This window comes from Melitaea cinxia, chromosome 29 (assembly GCF_905220565.1).
Source record: "Melitaea cinxia chromosome 29, ilMelCinx1.1, whole genome shotgun sequence".
Classification (NCBI taxonomy): Eukaryota; Metazoa; Arthropoda; class Insecta; order Lepidoptera; family Nymphalidae; genus Melitaea; species Melitaea cinxia.
This window is the reverse complement of record NC_059422.1, coordinates 5,239,254-5,257,744: the sequence shown is the minus strand read 5'-3', so window position 1 is coordinate 5,257,744 and position 18,491 is coordinate 5,239,254. Positions and strand designations below refer to the sequence as shown.

Below are 18,491 nucleotides of genomic sequence, written 5' to 3'. Positions count from 1 at the left end.
CCCCAACCCGCCTGCCCAGCGTGGTAACTATGGGCAAAACACATGAGTTCACGTTATTTTTGGCGTAAACTTGTGGAGGCCTATGTCCAGCAGTGGACTGTATAGGCTGTAATGATGATGATGAGAGAGATCTGGTAAGTACTTTTTGAGCTATCCCTAATAATTCGTATTTATTTGACTATTTTTTTTTCCTTCTTATACAACAAAGTCTGCAAACAAGCTTACGGCACACCTGATGGTAAGTGATTACCGCAGCTTATAGACGCCTGCAACACCAAAAGGATTGCAAGCGCATTGTCGACCCTACCCCCAATTCCCCCCATGAGATCTGGTCACCTTACTCACCTCACTCAACAGGAACACAACACTTCTTGAAAACAGTATTATTTAGCTGTAAAATTCTTTTGTCTACATACATTCTATTACTGGTCCATGTAATTGAAGTCGGTGTTTTGCGCTTGCAAGCAAAAACAATTATTTTCTACTTTCATTAGGAACTGTTTTCAATAAAGGTGCAGATGTCAGTTCATATTGAGTTTTACTATCACGTCTTACCCCGTAAGAAACGATACAAGGCCCATGGTGTGAAAAACATAGGGGTGAAAACGTGTGAGGGTAACGAGACCTGATCTGAAAGTAACGAGTAAATACATTTTTTCTAAGGAGTGACCTTAACTAGAGTTTACTCCGAGTAAGGTTACCATTAGCTCAATAGCCAAGTACAGACTCATGCATCAATGCGTTCATATTTCATGCGCATTTCAGCTTTAACTTAAATTGCACCACTTTTGTTGTATTGGTAATCAATAATACATTAAACTTCTTTAAATTGTGAAACGTAAATGCTTTTAAGCTTTCCATTAATCGACTGAACATAAAATATACTCTAAGAATTCTAACTTTATAGAAAATTCTCACTCAGCCATTGTTTCTTCATAATTTTAAACGCTTGTATTACTATTTATGATTTATACGATAACTTTTAAACGGAGGGGTACCCTAGTCGGTAAAAACGTCCGTAACGTTAAGAAGAGCGTATGATTTTTATGTATAGTCTATGTATAATGGCTATACAATGTCTAATGTATAGTTTACGTGATACTGTTATTATTATTGCAGTTTTGCTATTATGATTATATCATTCGATAATTATTATACATTCTTATAAATAAAATAAAAATAAAATAAGTAAATAAAATAAAGATGTTAAGATAATTTTGTGAAGTAGTTTTATTTTTTATTTTTATCGATAAAAAATCATAATAAAAAATATATACCCGAATAATTGTTTCCTTAATAACTCGAATGCAACTTGAAATTAATATTTCATAATAAGGAACTTCGTTCCGATTTGGTTTTTTTTTTATTATTTCATTGTGATATGGGACAGCAGGATATAATTATAATCTGCTCAAAATATGGAGCAACCCGAACTCCAGTAGTAACTACAACAACATTACAGAAAATCACAGCTAAATAATACTGTTTTCAAGTAGCGTTGTATTCCTGTGTGAGTAATGAACAGAGCTACTGGACAGGGTGAGGGAAGTATCGTGCTTTCGATGCTTTTAGTGTTGCAGGCATCTATAAGTTACGGTAACTGTCCTGTGGCGAATGCTAGCGCGACCCCATCTCGCCCCACCCAGTCGGACGACTGCTCACACGTGGTGGTTTTTTAGTCAGTAGGAGTCTGACATAACCCTCTGGCGCCCCCGCGCTGGAGAGTATTCATGATGGATTTTCACCACGTAAAAAAAAACTGCTTACTATCAAATAGTTCGTACGTCGACCTTTTCGTTTTTTTTTTTTTTATATAGATAAAAGAACTCGTAAGTGTATGTATTTGTATGTAAATTCATTGTTGCATAACTAAACCACCTAGTCTTAACATATACTGTTTTCTGTATGTATGGGTTGTCTGAAAAAAGTGCCTAAATAGCTGTAAATTCGCCCATTGCAATATAAAACCTAAAAACATGCTTATGCTTTATTTATAATGTATTTGTGGTTTAAAATAATATATTTTTAAATTAAAATAAATAAATAAAAACGAGAACAGAAGAAACAAAAAGGGAACAGTGTTTTAAATTTTAAATGATCAAAACATGTACAAGAATACCGTTAATAATTAAAATACCTCTTTCAGTTAATTTACAAAACTTAAATAATAATTAATTTGAAAGTAATTTGAGATGAATAGGAGAGATAACATTTTATAAGAGCCATACAAATTTTCATTTCAAACAATCGTGAAATAGATACTTTTGGTATTGTATTAAAGACTCTTTATATTCGTTGCGGGTTTGATGCGGGCACATGACAAACATTTGTATTAGCTATACAGATGTTTGCCGCGGTCTGGAAGTTTGTGCAGTCCTTGTGGGTCTCCCCATCGTGTCTCGGAGAACACGTTAAGCCGTCGATCCCGGTTGTTATCGTGTACACCTGATAGCGATCGTTAGTCATAGTAGGGAATATATCCGCCAACCCGCATTGGAGCGTGCTGCTCCAGCGTGCGTGGATAGTGGTGGAGAATTTTAAATACTGTTAAAATATCTAATGAATTAACCTGCGAGAATGAAAGATCAACATTAAATTTTCTAACGCTTTTTTCAGGAACTTGAGTAGAATTTGTCAAAGATGAATTCAGTTGAGAAGTTAAATCAATGGGTATTTTATCGGAAAAGGCTTCAAAGACGTTCGCTAACTTGTCATCTGAGTTTACAACAGCAATATTTATATTTAATTCAATTGAAATAGTTTGTTTATTACGCTTTCTATAGATACTAAGAATTAATTATATTCCATGTGGAATTAATTTTATCATCAAAATTAATATTTTGATTTAGCAGCCACGCACGCTTTTAAAGCTTCAGAATGTTTTACATAATCCAGAAATTAGTGTCCTGCTTCCATTGCTTCAAAATCTTAAGCTTATAATCAAAACTACTTACAAGTTAAACTATTCAATATAAACTGATATGTATGATAGCCGTGCGTGGGTTTATGCGTATAATTCAAGAAAATACATATGTATTTACAAAAGCAAGTAAATGTCAAGTTTCTTGTTGTATTTTCTGAGCAGAATTTGCATTCCGAACCGGTGGTACTTTCTCAGTGACCATAATGTAAAATGACTATTTCAAAGTGCTTTTAAATTTTGCTTTTTGTTGATCTATATTCTTTAGTGACAAAATAATATTATATTTTGTCAAAACTACATAAAAAAAACTGTCAAAATAGAATAACTTATTTTTATTTTAAAAATATAATAAACAGGCAGGAAATTAATAAACCAACTACAATATTTCATCAAATTCAAAATATTAAAATCCGACATAATTATGATCCCTACATTATCACATGTAGGGAATACGAAAAAGCTTTTCGTAAATGGAATTTAAAAAATATTAAGCTTTCGTACACGTAATTACGTATGATCAAAGCTCCCGTAAAAGCTCACTCGTGACAAAGTAAAATTTCACATAACGATACTCATTTTGTGATTTCATTTGTCAATTATCCAATTTGTAATGTAAGGTATAAAGCTATTATATTATGGAAATAAAGCTTTTGAATAAACGATCGGTCCCGCGTGGTTTTATCTGGGTTTTGTTACACTACATGTAATTATTATTACAATATTTTTAACCGACTTCCAAAAAAGGAGGAGGTTCTCAATTCGACTGTATTTTTTTTTTATGTATGTTACATCAGAACTTTTGACCGTGTGGACCGATTTCAACAATTTTTTTTTAATAAAAAGGTGGTGCATGTCAATTGGTCCCATTTAAATTTATTTGAGATCTAACAACTACTTTTCGAGTTATATCTAATAATGCGTTTTTACTTGACGCTTTTTTCGTCGACCTACGTTGTATTATACCGCATAACAATCTACTGGATGTACCGATTTTGATAATTCTTTTTTTGTTGGAAAGTAGATATCCCTAGTTTAGTACCATGATAAGGAAACCAGGATCTGATGATGGTATCTCAGAGAAATCGAGGGAAACTCTTGAAAATCCGCAATAACTTTTTACTGGGTGTACCGATTTTAATAATTTTTAATTTAATCGAAATCTGATGTTTGTCATGTGGTCACATATAAATTTTATTGAGGTCTGATAACTACTTTTTGAGTAATCTTTGATAACGCGTAGTTACTTGACTATTTTTTCGTCGATCTACGTTTATTACTCGTCGATGTAATTGAAGTCGGTTTTTTTTTAGTTTGCGAGCAAACACAATTATTACTCAACTTCTCAATTAGGTTATGTTTATCGAGCTATAATGGTTTTGTATGTCTTCACGTATGTTGTTTAAAATGATATTGCTGCCATCTTATCGATGGTTTAAAGTACTTTAACGTAGCAATGTCGTAAGATTCATAAAAATTATGGGAATTTTACAATTTGCGCAAAATTCAAATGTAGAGTGCGTAGAAAAAATACACAGAGTAACATTTTTTTGAGTTAATATTTTTAATAAACTTATAGTTCAAATTCAATTTTTTTTTTTTTATTCTTTATTTTTTTTTATATCACGTCTATTATTCACGTCAAATAAATTTTTAGATATTACCTTTTCTGTATATCCTGATATTGGTATTCAAAAAAATCACAGGTGATTTGTTTTACATATATTAAATAACTTTACTACCAAGGTAGGTATATTTACCTTCGCTGAGCATAAGATGAATTGCAAACAAGAACTTAGTACTTGAAATAGCGTGTTTGTGGCTAGTCGGTTTTAGTTTAAAAACTTCTGTTGAGAACTACACGTTTGGTCTACCGACTTTAATATATTATATGTATGTTTGTATGTATGTATATGGAACTTATCAGATGTAATCTCAGACTCAAACTAAAAATATTTTTAAATAAATACTACATAGTTTATCTTAGGACTAATATATTATAAAACTGATGCCCTGTTTCATCGGTTGTTGATAACGCTATTTAAATGATCCAATAAATTAAAGTTTTTGATATACCTACTCGTATTATTCTTGATTTTTCATTTTCGATTTATCGAATTTCCTGTATTTATGGAATATTCTAATTGAACGTGACATCTAGGAAATGTTTCAATATAATATTAAATATATAGTTTTAGGAAGAATTTATATCATATATAAATAATGTATAAATAATTTAATAATGAATAAATAATTCAATGATAAATAATCTACAGTTAATTTTAAAAAATATATTGTACTAGCTGACCCCGCAAACGTTGTTTTGCCATATATTTTACTAACCCCCTTAATCCCCCCCCCCTTTTAACTTAATGGTATGAAAAATAGATGTTGTTCGATTCTCAGACCTACCCAATATGCACACAAAATTTCATGAGAATCGGTCAAGCCGTTTCGGAGGAGTTTAACTACAAACACCGCGACACGAGAATTTTATATATGAGATAAGTCAATTGTCAATAAAGAAATAAAATAATAATTATACAGTTTTTTTTTTGTGACAGTCACAAAGTGTTCATTACTCGCTATGTAACAACTTAAATGTAATTTTTTTTATTTTCATTGGACCTTTTTCGTTTTAATTGTTCAATATCATAAAATAACTGAGAGTACGGAATGGATAAATGGTTATATAGGTTAGTATAAATAAATGATTGTTGTGTTTCTGTGGTGAGTAAGGTGACCAGAGCTCCTGGGGGAGATTCGGGGTAAGGTCGGCAACACGCTTGCAATGCTTCTGGTAGTCGCTTATCGTCAGGTGAGCCGTACTCTTGTTTAGCGACCTAGTTGTATAAAAAATATTATAAATATTTATCATGTCTTATTTTTATCATAACAGTTGGGATAATTTTTTTTTATATTATCTCATCTGTTATGCTACGAAAAGAGATACATTTTTTCGATTTTGGAATATTTTTATTTTATTAATCATTGTAGCGTATTATTTTATAAATTGCTTTCGTCAATGAATTGGCTCTCAAATATCATATCATATATTATATAAATACACTTAGGTTAAGATGTTTGCCTTCCTATTTGGGAAAAATCTACCAATTACTCCACATAAATTGTATATCGCACTGTGAGGATTTATGGGTTAAACTTGAACTGCTAAATGCCAATGGTCAAACTGATTATCTGTACATTTGCACCGTTTATATTCCCCCTCCGGTACAGAAACATATCTTGGAACACTTCATTTTAAATACAAATCATATAATTGATAAACTTAGCTCCTTTAACGTAATCGTTCTTGGGGATTTTAACTTGGGTGGTCTGTGTTGGAACTAGACGACTGGCCCTGCACTGACTCCGATAACAACGAATAATTTCTTGAATAACATGATTACTGATTTAATGTCATTAAATGCTCTTACACAGTATAATTGTTGTAAAAATAATAAAAATCGCGTTTTAGACCTAATAATTAGCTCTCTGGTTATTTCCCAATTGAGCGAAAGCAAGGACCCTCTTTCCGGGATTCATTTCTTTTCCGGAAACCATTATACCCTCCTATTGAGTTTTCCGTTAAAATTAACTTTCAGGAAAAGCTTGAATCTTGTATTGGGGCTAGGTTCCGCTTCTACAAAGCTGACTATGACAAAATTACAAGTGCCCTGAATAATATTATTGTAAGAAGAAATTGTCGAGTTATGATTGCTGTTCTGAGAATTATCATTGCTAAACATGTACCCAAATCCAAAACACGGTCTAGTAAATATCCGTTATGGTTTTCTGGAGCACTGATAAAAGACATCAATGAAAATTTTAAATATCGAAAAATGGCAACCCTCGTGATTTAATTACTTTTAAGTTGCTCAGGGAGCGTTGCGCGAAGCTTCATAATCTAAACTATAAATTGTATTTGAATAGCCTGGAAACAACTTTGTCCTTAAACCCTAAACTTTTCTGGAACTTTATCAAACGCAAAAAGTGTAAGTCAATTTCCTATCCTGCCACGATATCCTTAGATGGCGAAGTCGCTTCTTCCGGACCTGGACCTATAATATCATAAATAACGGTTCGTTATTAAACAGGTTTGCTATTTTTGTTGGCGTCCTGTCGTGTTGGCGCATTGGCGCGTTGGCACGTTGGCGCATTGGCGTGTTGGCGTGTTGGTCTGTTGGCGTGTTGACGTATTGGCACATTGGCATGTTGGCGTGTTGGCGCATTGGCGTATTGGCGTGTTGGCGTGTTGGCGTGTTGGCGTGTTGGTGTGTTGGCGTGTTGGTGTGTTGGCGTGTTGGTGTGTTGGCGTGTTGGCGTGTTGGCGTATTGGCGTGTTGGCATGTTGGCGTGTTGGACTGTTGGCGTGTTGACGTATTGGCGTGTTGGCGTGTTGGCACATTGGCGTGTTGGCGTGTTGGCGCATTGGCGTGTTGGCGTGTTGGCGCATTGGCGTGTTGGCGTGTTGGCACATTGGCGTGTTGGCGTGTTGGCGCATTGGCGTATTGGCGTGTTGGCGTATTGGCGTGTTGGACTGTTGGCGTGTTGGCGTATTGGCACATTGGCATGTTGGCGTGTTGGCGTGTTGGCGTGTTGGCGTGTTGGCGTGTTGGCGTGTTGGCGTGTTGGCGTATTTGCGTGTTGGCGTGTTGGCGTGTTGGCGCATTGGCGTGTTGGCGTGTTGGCGTGTTGGCGTGTTGGTGTGTTGGCATGTTGGCGTGTTGGTGTGTTGGCGTGTTGGCGTGTTGGCACATTGGCGTGTTGGCGTGTTGGCGTATTGGCACATTGGCGTGTTGGTGTGTTGGCGCATTGGCGTATTGGCGTGTTGGCGTGTTGGCGTGTTGGCGTGTTGGCATGTTGGCGTGTTGGACTGTTGGCGTGTTGGCGTATTGGCACATTGGCGTGTTGGCGTGTTGGCGCATTGGCGTATTGGCGTGTTTTGGTTCCGATTTTAGTAATTTTCCAATATGCAATGAAACAAAACTAATGAATGAAAACTATTGCTAACGGGCGTCAGATGTAGCCCGGATGACAACCACTGACTACTGCGCTCAGTCAGGCGTTATACACATTATATAATTTATATGTAGAAAGCCGGTAGAGATAACTCTAGAAGAAGTCTCTTCCAGCTAACCTGCGGTCATTGTTTTATTTATTTTTTATTTTATTACTGGACTTTCATTTGGACAAAATATCTGTGTTGTTATGGCAATAAAATATATAGCCGCCCCCTATCTTCCCGTTTGTGTCGTAAGAGGCGACTAAGAGATAACACAGTTCCACTACCACCTTGGAACTTAAAAAGCCGACCGGTGGCGGGATAACCATCCAACTGCTGGATTTGAAATACACAGGCTGAAGACGGACAGCAGCGTCTTCGGTGCGACAAAGCCAGCCCTGCGGTCACCAACCCGCCTGCCCACCGTGGTGACTATGGCAAACACACATGAGGAGCTTAAACTTGCGGAGGCCTATGTCCAGCAGTAGACTGTATCAAGCTAAAGTGAAGATGATGATGATGATGAACACGGAATCGACTATCTGTTTAAGCGTTATATCAAGTCAGTCCGTCCACTGCTGGACAATGGCCTCACTGAGTTCGCGCAAGACATCCCGGTTTTCCGCAATATAACAATATATTTATATATAATTACTAGATGTGCCCGCGGCTTCGCCCGCGTTTAAATCAGTGAGTCACAAAGTTTTCCCGGCAAACTTCCAGTGAAACTCAAAATCTCATCAAAATCGGCTTAGTCGTTCCGTAAACCTTCCTCTTGAAGCCCTCTCTCCATTGGTAAAACCGCATGAAAAGCCGTTCAGTAAATTTTGAGGGAATCGATCACATACACTTTTGGGGACTTATTGTTATAATACACTAACTGTTGCCCGCGACTACGTTCGCGTGGTTATGAAGATATGCATTACTATCAAGATGTTTAAGCAAATTGTTTTTTTATTTCAGTCACTTGAAATGTTTATCACGATGAGTAATTTTTTAAAAGGCACAATTTAGTATAATTTATAAGTTATTTTTATAAAACCTCTCTATACAACACATTTTTAGTTTTATTTTCAGGCTGCATTATAAATAACCTTGCAGGCGAACTTATAGCTGCTGTATATATTTCATACAAACTATCAACCCCAATCAAACGCCCTTAGCAGTGGAATATCAAAAAATCCGTTCTTAGCGAACGTTTACTAAATATAATCTACCTCCCTGCTAGATTTCATCTTTGTCCATCCTGGATGGATGGACCATCCAGCGGTTTTTGAGTTCTCGTGATGAGTGAGTCAGTGACCTTTCTCTTTTATATATATAGATTACGATGCATTATTTGAACTCCTTTTCACCATCTATAGAGCATACGTTTTAAATTTCAAGTCTCTTACTTCAAAAACATAGGATTTTCATACAAACTTCCAACCCCCGTTTCACCCCCTTAGGGGTCGAGTTTCGTAAAATCCGTTCTTAGCGGATGTCTACGTCCTGTAAGGAGCTTACCTGCCAAATTTTAAGTTTGTAGGTGTTATAGTTTTGGAGATTTCGTGATGAGTGACCTTTCGCTTTTATATAATGTATAGAAGATAGAAGATATAGAAGATGTATAGATAGATTGAACGACATTGTCAGGTAGAATATCTTTGGACTACACTAATGTTAACCTTGTACAACTTCAACACCATGTTGTTACAAATAAACAATTATTATTATTACTATCGCAAATATGAATCTGAAAATTGTAGTCTACTAATTGAATTAAAACTAATGGCCTATTTTTCCCTATTAAAGTCTATTCGTAACTTATTTGCGGGATAAACTTCATCCACAGCTGGTAAAACAGACCGTAAGAGACTGACTCGTGTTAAAAAAAAGGAGGAGATTCTCAATTCGACTGTTTTTTATTATGTCTTTACCTTTTTATTGGGTGTACCTAATTTTGACTTTTTTTTTATTGAAATCTAGTACTTCTCATGTGGTCTAACATAAATTTGATAGATCTAACAAATACATTTTGAGCTATCTCTAAGAATGTATATTGTTTTATAATGGATGTGAATTTGCCGTTTTTTATTTATTTATTTCAATCCAACAGAATTATATATCAGATGGTTTTTATGTATGTACATTTTTGTACTAACAAACCACCACCGCTACTGCCATTAATAATGATAATACAATTATAGTAATTGTTGTTATTGATATATTCATTTTTGTTATTTTAGTGTCAACAAATAAATTGGTATCACTTCCACGTAATGCTAATCCTATGGTAGAATACGGATGGACACAATACGAATGTAGGTACTCTATTGTTAGCCCTCAAGACAGAAAAAACAAAAAAAAAAAACTTTCATTAAGACCGGACGCGTCTCGTTATAAAATTTTAAAACAATGCTTATGGAATAGTGTAAAGTGTGTGAGCTATTTTTTTCTTCGCCTTGCTATTGTGAGGCTATGTTACTCTTGAAAGTCGAGCGATGACAATCATTACGCAATTATCGCTGCCTGTCAACTTGTATAAATAATAAAACATAGCGCCACTGCTTAAATTACATTTGAAAAATTGTTGTAATACAATTGTGTGACGACACACAACATAGGTAGGTACTAGAAATGAATTACACAATTACAGAAAGGGATACAGAACAATCTCGTTTAAAGAAAGCAATACGACACTGCTAACAACCGTACTAGTGTAGTGGTGCATGTTGGCGCCTAAACACCGACTGTTTGTGGGTTCGACTCCCACTCAGAATGGATATTTGTATTTGAAAAATAGCAGCATAACACTATCGTGTAACAACAGTACACTTTCACAAAATGCTAAGGAACCATCAATCCTGAAAAGTGAAGTTCGATCCGCAATTGGTCACCTGAAGAGGGGTAGGGCTGTGGGAGCTGACACCATTCCAATAGAGGTCTTTAGAGCGATGGGTGAATACGGAGTTGATATTATGCACATTATCTGCAACCGCATCTGGGAAACAGAGAAGTGGCCTCGAGATTGGGCACACTCCGTGTTCATACCACTGCACAAAAAGGGATCAACGAAGAAGTGTGGCAACTACAGGCTTATAGCCTTGATTTCGCACGCCAGCAAGGTCCTTCTTCATATCATCAATACCAGACTGCAAGCTTTCCTGAATTCCGAAATAGCTATTGAGCAAGCGGGATTTGTCAAGGGTCGAGGAACAAGAGAGCAGATTCTGATTCTTAGACAAATAATCGAAAAGTCTAGAGAGTTTAACATCCCACTCTATATCTGTTTTGTCGACTTTCGCAAGGCCTTTGACACCGTGAAATGGCATATATTATGGGACGTACTCACTCAAATGGGAGTACCTATCCACCTGGTTCGTCTCATACGTCGACTTTACGAGGACGGAACTGCGACTGTTCGAATAGACGACGTTGACTCGGAAAGTTTTCATACACAAGCTGGCGTTCGTCAGGGGTGCATACTCTCTCCGCTCCTGTTCAACATCTATACGGAGTGTATTATGAGAATCGTTCTGGAAAAATGGGACAAGGGAGTTTCAGTGGGAGGTAGAAAAATATCTAACTTGAGGTATGCCGATGATACTACTCTTCTCACTCAAACAAAAGAGGACATGGAACACCTGCTGACACTTCTAGAGACAACAAGCCTCTCCTTTGGTCTTACGATCAACAGAGATAAGACCAAGATGATGATAGTGGATCGAGCCGAACTAAACCATCCTGACATCTCTATGATTGGCAACTGTGAGGTTGTCCAATCTTATGTGTACCTCGGTTCCACAATTGCAAACACCGGAGGATGCGAAGACGAGATTCGAAGGAGATGTGCTATAACAAGATCTGCCGTTGGCAAGTTAAAAAGAGTCTGGTGCAACCGTAATATCACCAAAGCCACGAAAGTCCGCCTAATGAGAAGCTTAATCTTCCCGATATTTCTTTATGGCGCAGAAACGTGGACGGTTAGACTCAAAGACCGACGCAAAATCGACGCACTCGAGATGTGGTGCTGGCGGCGACTGCTGCGGATCCCTTGGACAGCGTTTAGGACCAATATTTCCATCCTAGAAGAATTAAAAATCAAGCAGAGATTGTCGTCGACTGTACAAACTCGAATCCTGAAATATTTCGGACACGTTGTTCGAAATGAACAATCCATAGAGCGACTCGTTGTTCAAGGGCAGGTAGAGGGCAAGCGGTCACGCGGTCGATCACCTACGCGTTGGACAGACCTCATCAAAGCTGCGACACAGACCTCCATAGTCCAGAGTTCTCGAGACGCTAAAAACCGCATCAAGTGGAGACGTATAGCGGAGGCTGCTTTAAAAGCTAATGAATCGTCGTCAACCACGACCACTCTGTCAAGAGTGAACGACTGAGAAGAAGATTTGAAAAATGTTTTTTTTCCGGTTTGGATGTTTGACGCTATGAGTCTCCCCACCATAGCTCAGTGAGCATGTTACTCGTAAGCTGTCGGTCCCTGTTGTTGTCTGATAGCGATCGTTACTCACAGTAATATCCGCCATAACGCAGTGGAGCAGCCTAGAGGATTAGGCTTCAATCCTTCTTCTACGTGGAGAAAGAGGCGTATAAACGCAGTGGGACACAGACTGAATCAAGAATCGTGACATAGCACTAAGCTATCCAGCCAAATGTAAATACTATAGTTCGTCGAAATGGCATTACATACATACGTAAATAGGATAATATATCATCATCATCACATCAGCCTTTCGCAGTTCACTACTCATTTAAAAATTCTCAATAATAATAAAAATATTTAAATTTAATTTTTTATACATTATCCAACTGCTGGTTTTGCACAAAAATAGATCGTTATTATCTCATTATATATATATATATATCAAAAATTACTTATATATGTTGATATCATGAAACTCGAAACATAAATAATGGTTCGCTTTCTGTCAATAAACTGTCACTTAAAATTGCGCCACATATACAGAATCATGTATGCGCTTTCGTTTGTTTGTCTGTCGTATTAGCTATACGTTTTATCACCAAATATAGTTTGACACGGCGCCGTGTGCTCTGTGCACCCTGTTAGACATAGAAAAACGAATGCCTAGAGACAATCAAAGAAATAAAATTATTTTTTGTCAAAACACATTAAACTTAGTCTTCGAAATTCAATTGTAAATATTTTTAAAGTTTTTTAACAATATTAAATGTATTGCTTTGTTTAAAAAATATATTTGATTTGATTTACCATTTTATAAACTCTATTGTGTAGTTTAATAATGATTTTCGAGAAAAAAGTAGGAAAATATACTCGTGAAATAGCAGAATAAAATAGTAGGTACATCTTATTTTGTATATTAATTATTTTTTATTTAAATTAATTTTTTGTTATTATAATTGAATAATATTTTGTGTCATTATAATGACACAATATCATTATACATAAAAAATATTTATTTTTGTTATTAATATAATATCACTTATTCATAAAAAAACATAATAAACCGCGATTAAATCCCAAAAAGTTAGAAAACAATTTTGTGTCATATTATAATAAATTTAGATTTACTATATGTAATGTCTCGTGTCTACTTGTAGCAATAAAACACAGTTTTCTATATTAATTACACGATAATAGTATATGCGGAACACCGAGCACGTCTACCCGCGGACACGATCGGTGAGCGAGTGACGTAGTCGGGTTGCGCATACACTACATCCCTTCTTTATTTTTATTTTTTGAAGATTACAATTACCTAAATTATAATATTACATTTTTAACATTTTTTTAAAAATAAAATGTAAACAATAACATAGTTATCAATGCAAGTCAATCATAAATAATTTAGTTTAATTAGTTATTATGTTCTAAATTCTCATTATTAACATTTTTATCAACTACAGTATACGAATCATCAATTTTCTTCAACAATGAATATATACTTATTACATTATAATACTTATTACATTTTTCATGATAATTTTAAACACAAAATAAAATGTAAATAATAACATAGTAATCAATGCAAGTCAATCATAAATAATTTAGTTTAATTAGTTATCATGTTCTAAATTCTCGTTATTAACGTTTTTATCAACTACAGTCCAAGAATCATTAACTTTTTTCAAATGATCTATATTTCGACGATATTCTTTCCCAGTATCATCGTTCCGAATATTAACATCGCCACCAGCTACACCAGTCACAGTATGTGTAGTGGGATCAAAATTTGTGGTCAACTTATTTTCTCTTACTAAATTTTTAACTAATACTTTTCCACCTATTTCTATGTTATTATCCGTTGCTTTTCTTTTTTGGTCCCCATAAACTTTCCCCTTTTCTTTCAGTTGCAGATCTCTGTCTCTTACATCTTCATCAACTTTTTTGAATTCCATGTCTGGAGCTGACGGGATCTTGTCTCGAAACACTCTCCTGTAAAATAATTCTGAGGGAGATTTGCCTATAATAGAATGAGGTGTACTGTTATACATCATTATATAACTAAATAGGTCTTCTTTCCAGTCTCGACTTTCTGCTTGACAAATTTTTAACCTTTTTAAAACATTTCGGTTTTGCCTCTCAACTTCTCCGTTCATTTGAGGCCAATAGGGTATTGTATTATTTACGATGATACCACATTCTTTACAATAGTTCTGGAATACTTCACTAGTGAACTGATTTCCATTATCACATGTTAATGTTGCCGGGTAACCTAACCTGGAGAAAATTTCTTTCAAGACCTTTATCGTGTCAAGGGAAGTAATATGACGCATTATTTTAATTTCCTTATATCTGCTATAATAATCAACTAGTATCAAAAGGTAATCATGACTAGGGAGGGGTCCTAAAAAGTCCATTGCTACATCAACCCAAGGTTCAGCAGGAAGTGTTCGTCTTTTCATTGGATGTGGTGGAGTAGCATTAGATACCAGAGTACAACCTCGACAACCTTTTACTAGAAGTTCAGTATCTTTATCAATTCTTGGCCACCAAACCTTTGTTCTAAGACGAGCCTTCATTGCTACTATGCCCGGGTGTCCTTCATGGGCTGCTTCTAGTACACGTTTACGCAAGTTATGAGGAATAACTATTCTTGTACCTCGAAGAAGGATGTCATCATTAAAACATAGTTCATTTTGTATTAATTTGAAATTGTTAATAGAATCGTGCCAATCGTTATAATAGACGCCTTTCTTGACTTTCGAAATTTCCTCGTCTTCAGCAGAGTGTTCTTTAATTTCATTTAATGGTACTGCAATAGGTCTACTATAATTTACAACATAGTTTATATAGTTTTCAGAGTCGAATGGTTCTGACGGGGAAGTTTTGCCAAGTCTCGAAATGGTGTCTGCTATGTTTGTTTTGCCCGGACGATAAATTACTTTGTACCTGTACGCCTGTAACCTAAGAACCCACCGTTCTATTCTAGCGCATGGTTTAGATGTTCTTCCAAAAATGGTTTCCAATGGTTTGTGATCGCTTACTAGTTCAAAGTCCTTGCCGAAAAGATATATTTTAAAATGTTCAACAGCCCAAACGAGTGCTAGCGCTTCCTTTTCTGTTTGACAATATCTTTTTTCACAGTCTGTAAGAGCTTTATGACCATAAGCGATCACACGGGGACCGTCTTCGCCAATCTGGATCAATACTGCACCTAAACCCACAGGAGAGGCATCAGCAATAACTTGGGTCCTATCAGAAGGATTATAATACCCTAAGGATCTAATATTGGCTAAGTTTTTCTTTAGTACTTGAAATGCCTTGTCTTGCCTAGCTGTCCAATATTTTTGTATATTTACTGACTTTCCTAAGCCTAACCGTAACATTTCGCGCAAAGGTTCAGTAAGAGTTGCTAAATCTGGGATCCATTTACTAACGAAATTAACTAATCCTAAAAAGCTTTGAATTTCTTCTATGGTATTGGGGGTTCTACTATTTTTTATTGCAGTTAAGTATTTATCTAGTGGTCTGACTCCATTACCTGAAAGTTCATGACCAAGAAATTCTATACTTTTGGTTTTATAGATGCATTTCTTTTCATTTAGTAGCACGTCATTTTCTTTTAAAACTTGTAATACCTTATTTAACCTTACATCGTGTTCTTTTTCTGTGGACCCGTAAACTATAATATCATCGATAAAGTTGAATGTTCCTTCACAACCTAATAACATCTTTTCTAAAATTTTTTGAAACATTTCTGGAGCACAAGAAATTCCAAACATTAATCTCTTGTATCTAAATAGTCCTTTGCTAGTGCTAAAAGTAGTAATATACCGACAATCTTTATGAATTTCTAGTTGATGAAAGGCATGTTTTATATCAAGAGAGCTAAAGTATTTAGCTTTACGGAAATGAGGAAGTAGTTCATTCATTGTTGGAAGGGGGTGGTTTTCCCTTATAATTGCTTCGTTGGCTCTCCTCATATCCACACAAATACGTACCTCTTCTTGACCTTCTTTTAGAACGGGAACGATTGGTGATACCCACGGCGATGGTTCGTTTACTTCTTCAATTATATCAGCTTCCTCCAGTTCCTTTATTTTTTTAGCAACCTTTTCTTCTAAAGGAATAGGAATTCTTCTATAGGGTTGGACGACTGGTTTAACGGATTGATCTATTGGGATCTGAACAGTTACTCCTCTAAACTTCGGGAACGATTTGTTTAAATGTGATTTACTTAAAGCATTAATTTGAAGTCCGATTTTAAGCACGTGTAATAAAATCGCAGACTCCTTGCCTAATAAATTACGTGTCCCATTTTTTATTACATAAAAAGTAGATTTTATACTATTGTCACCAATAACTGAAATGTTTGCATCAAAACAACCCATAATATCTAATGGTGTTTTACTGCCGTAAGAGATAAGTCTCTTGTTAGGATTGCGTATCATGTTAGAGGCTTGTACACCATTGTTTTTTAAATATAGCCATGTTTTGTCAGTAATTACGTTACACTTGCTTCCCGAATCTATCAACATATCAACGATTACTCCTCCAATGTTACACTTTATAGTTTCATTGTCGTCAAGATGAAAGATATAATCAATTTCAGATTTATCAGTATCATTTTTTGTCTCTGTTCTAGGTTTTTTATGTACAGTCTCAGTCCTGTAGTCACAAAATTTCCTTTTTTGTCTTGTTCTACAATGTTCTCTAAAATGCCCGATAAAACCGCACTTCACGCATCGTTTGTCCCTTGCAGGACATTTTGGGGCATCGGATGAATGCGTGGAGCTACCACATCTACAGCAGTTTGTGTTAAACGGTTTGTGTCGGATCGGTCTGCCAAATTTTTTCTTGTTATCGATTTTGTTAATATCTGTTTTTGTAAAATTGTTTGAGTTGTGTCTATTATCACTTTTAAATTGTTCTAACTGTCTGGCTACAACTTCTAATGCGTTTGCTTTACTTATAATTTCATCAAGAGTGATTGAATCCCCGATTTCTAAGATTTTTTTCCTCAGGTCAACTAATCGGCACTTTTCAGTTATTTGGTCTATAATATGATCTTCTTTTTTATAAAATTGACACTTTTCAGCCTGATTTCTCAATCTCAACAGAAATCTTTCGAATTGTTCTCCTTCTTCCTGTTTCATAAGTCGGAATAAGTATCTTTCATAAATTCGACTTTGTTTTGGAGCAAAGTAACTATCTAATTTATCTAAAGCTATTGTATATACATCAACACCTTCTTCTTCTTCAGCATGAGCACCGGGCAAGTTATAATAAACTTCTTGGAGTGCTAATCCTCCTACATGAAGAAGTGTCGCTCGTTTTTTTAAGGGTATGTCAATATTAGCAGCCAGTAAATAAATTTCAAGTGCCCTCTTCCATTTTACCCAACGAGTGCCAACGGATGTCGGATCGCCTTCGCAATCAAAATGGTCTAAGTTTGTAAGTGTGAGTGATGCTTGAGACATTGGGACGGCCTGCAAACAAATGTATCTTTTATTCTTGCATGGCTTTTACTTTACATCAGTATGTAACAGTATTTATCTGCATAGCCCTTTTTATTTTTGTAAATACACATAGCCCTTTTAATTTTTTGTAATTATACTACCAACTTTTGTTTTGATTGTAATATTAGTTAAATTAATCACAAATTTGCATAATATGTACATTCTTTATTGCAATGTGCATGGCCCTTTTTGTCATTGAATTATTGCGTGGTTTTAAACCTTTAATATAATTACGATCTTATAAACATGCTTGTGTTAATTTGCAATCAATTACGTTTTACAAGAAAAATAAAAATAATTAGATAACATAACTAATAAAGTAGTGGGTAGAATTGAAAATGACATAATAAAATATCTAAAAATAGTTCTATTGAAATTTAAGTACAATTTTATATTTTAATGTTCAGTTTTATGGTTCAATTAAGTATAAAATTAGTATGGATGAAAGTATAAAATACCAATGTGATAGTTATTTCAGTTAATTTATTTAACTAATGTGATCGCAAGCGCCGTATGATTGCATACTAACACAATTTATAAGTAGTAGATGCTACATAGGTTTGATGTTATATCGTAATTAATATTGTTTTCGTATTTGCGTGGCCTTTATCTATTTAGATC

At 35.3% G+C, this 18,491-nt stretch overlaps 1 protein-coding gene across 1 annotated transcript; it reads right to left on the bottom strand.

Moving 5' to 3' along the window:
• Window positions 1-13,964: 13,964 nt before the first annotated feature.
• LOC123667756 (uncharacterized protein K02A2.6-like) lies at window positions 13,965-17,831 on the bottom strand. The gene has a single exon (XM_045601594.1). It carries the CDS (start codon window positions 17,829-17,831, stop codon window positions 13,965-13,967), a length of 3,867 nt encoding a protein of 1,288 aa, XP_045457550.1.
• Window positions 17,832-18,491: the final 660 nt, after the last annotated feature.

Bases quoted from the DNA above. Each gene is read 5' to 3' on its own strand.
- LOC123667756 (XM_045601594.1), bottom strand. From the start codon at position 17,831: ATGTCTCAAGCATCACTCACACTTACAAACTTAGACCATTTTGATTGC.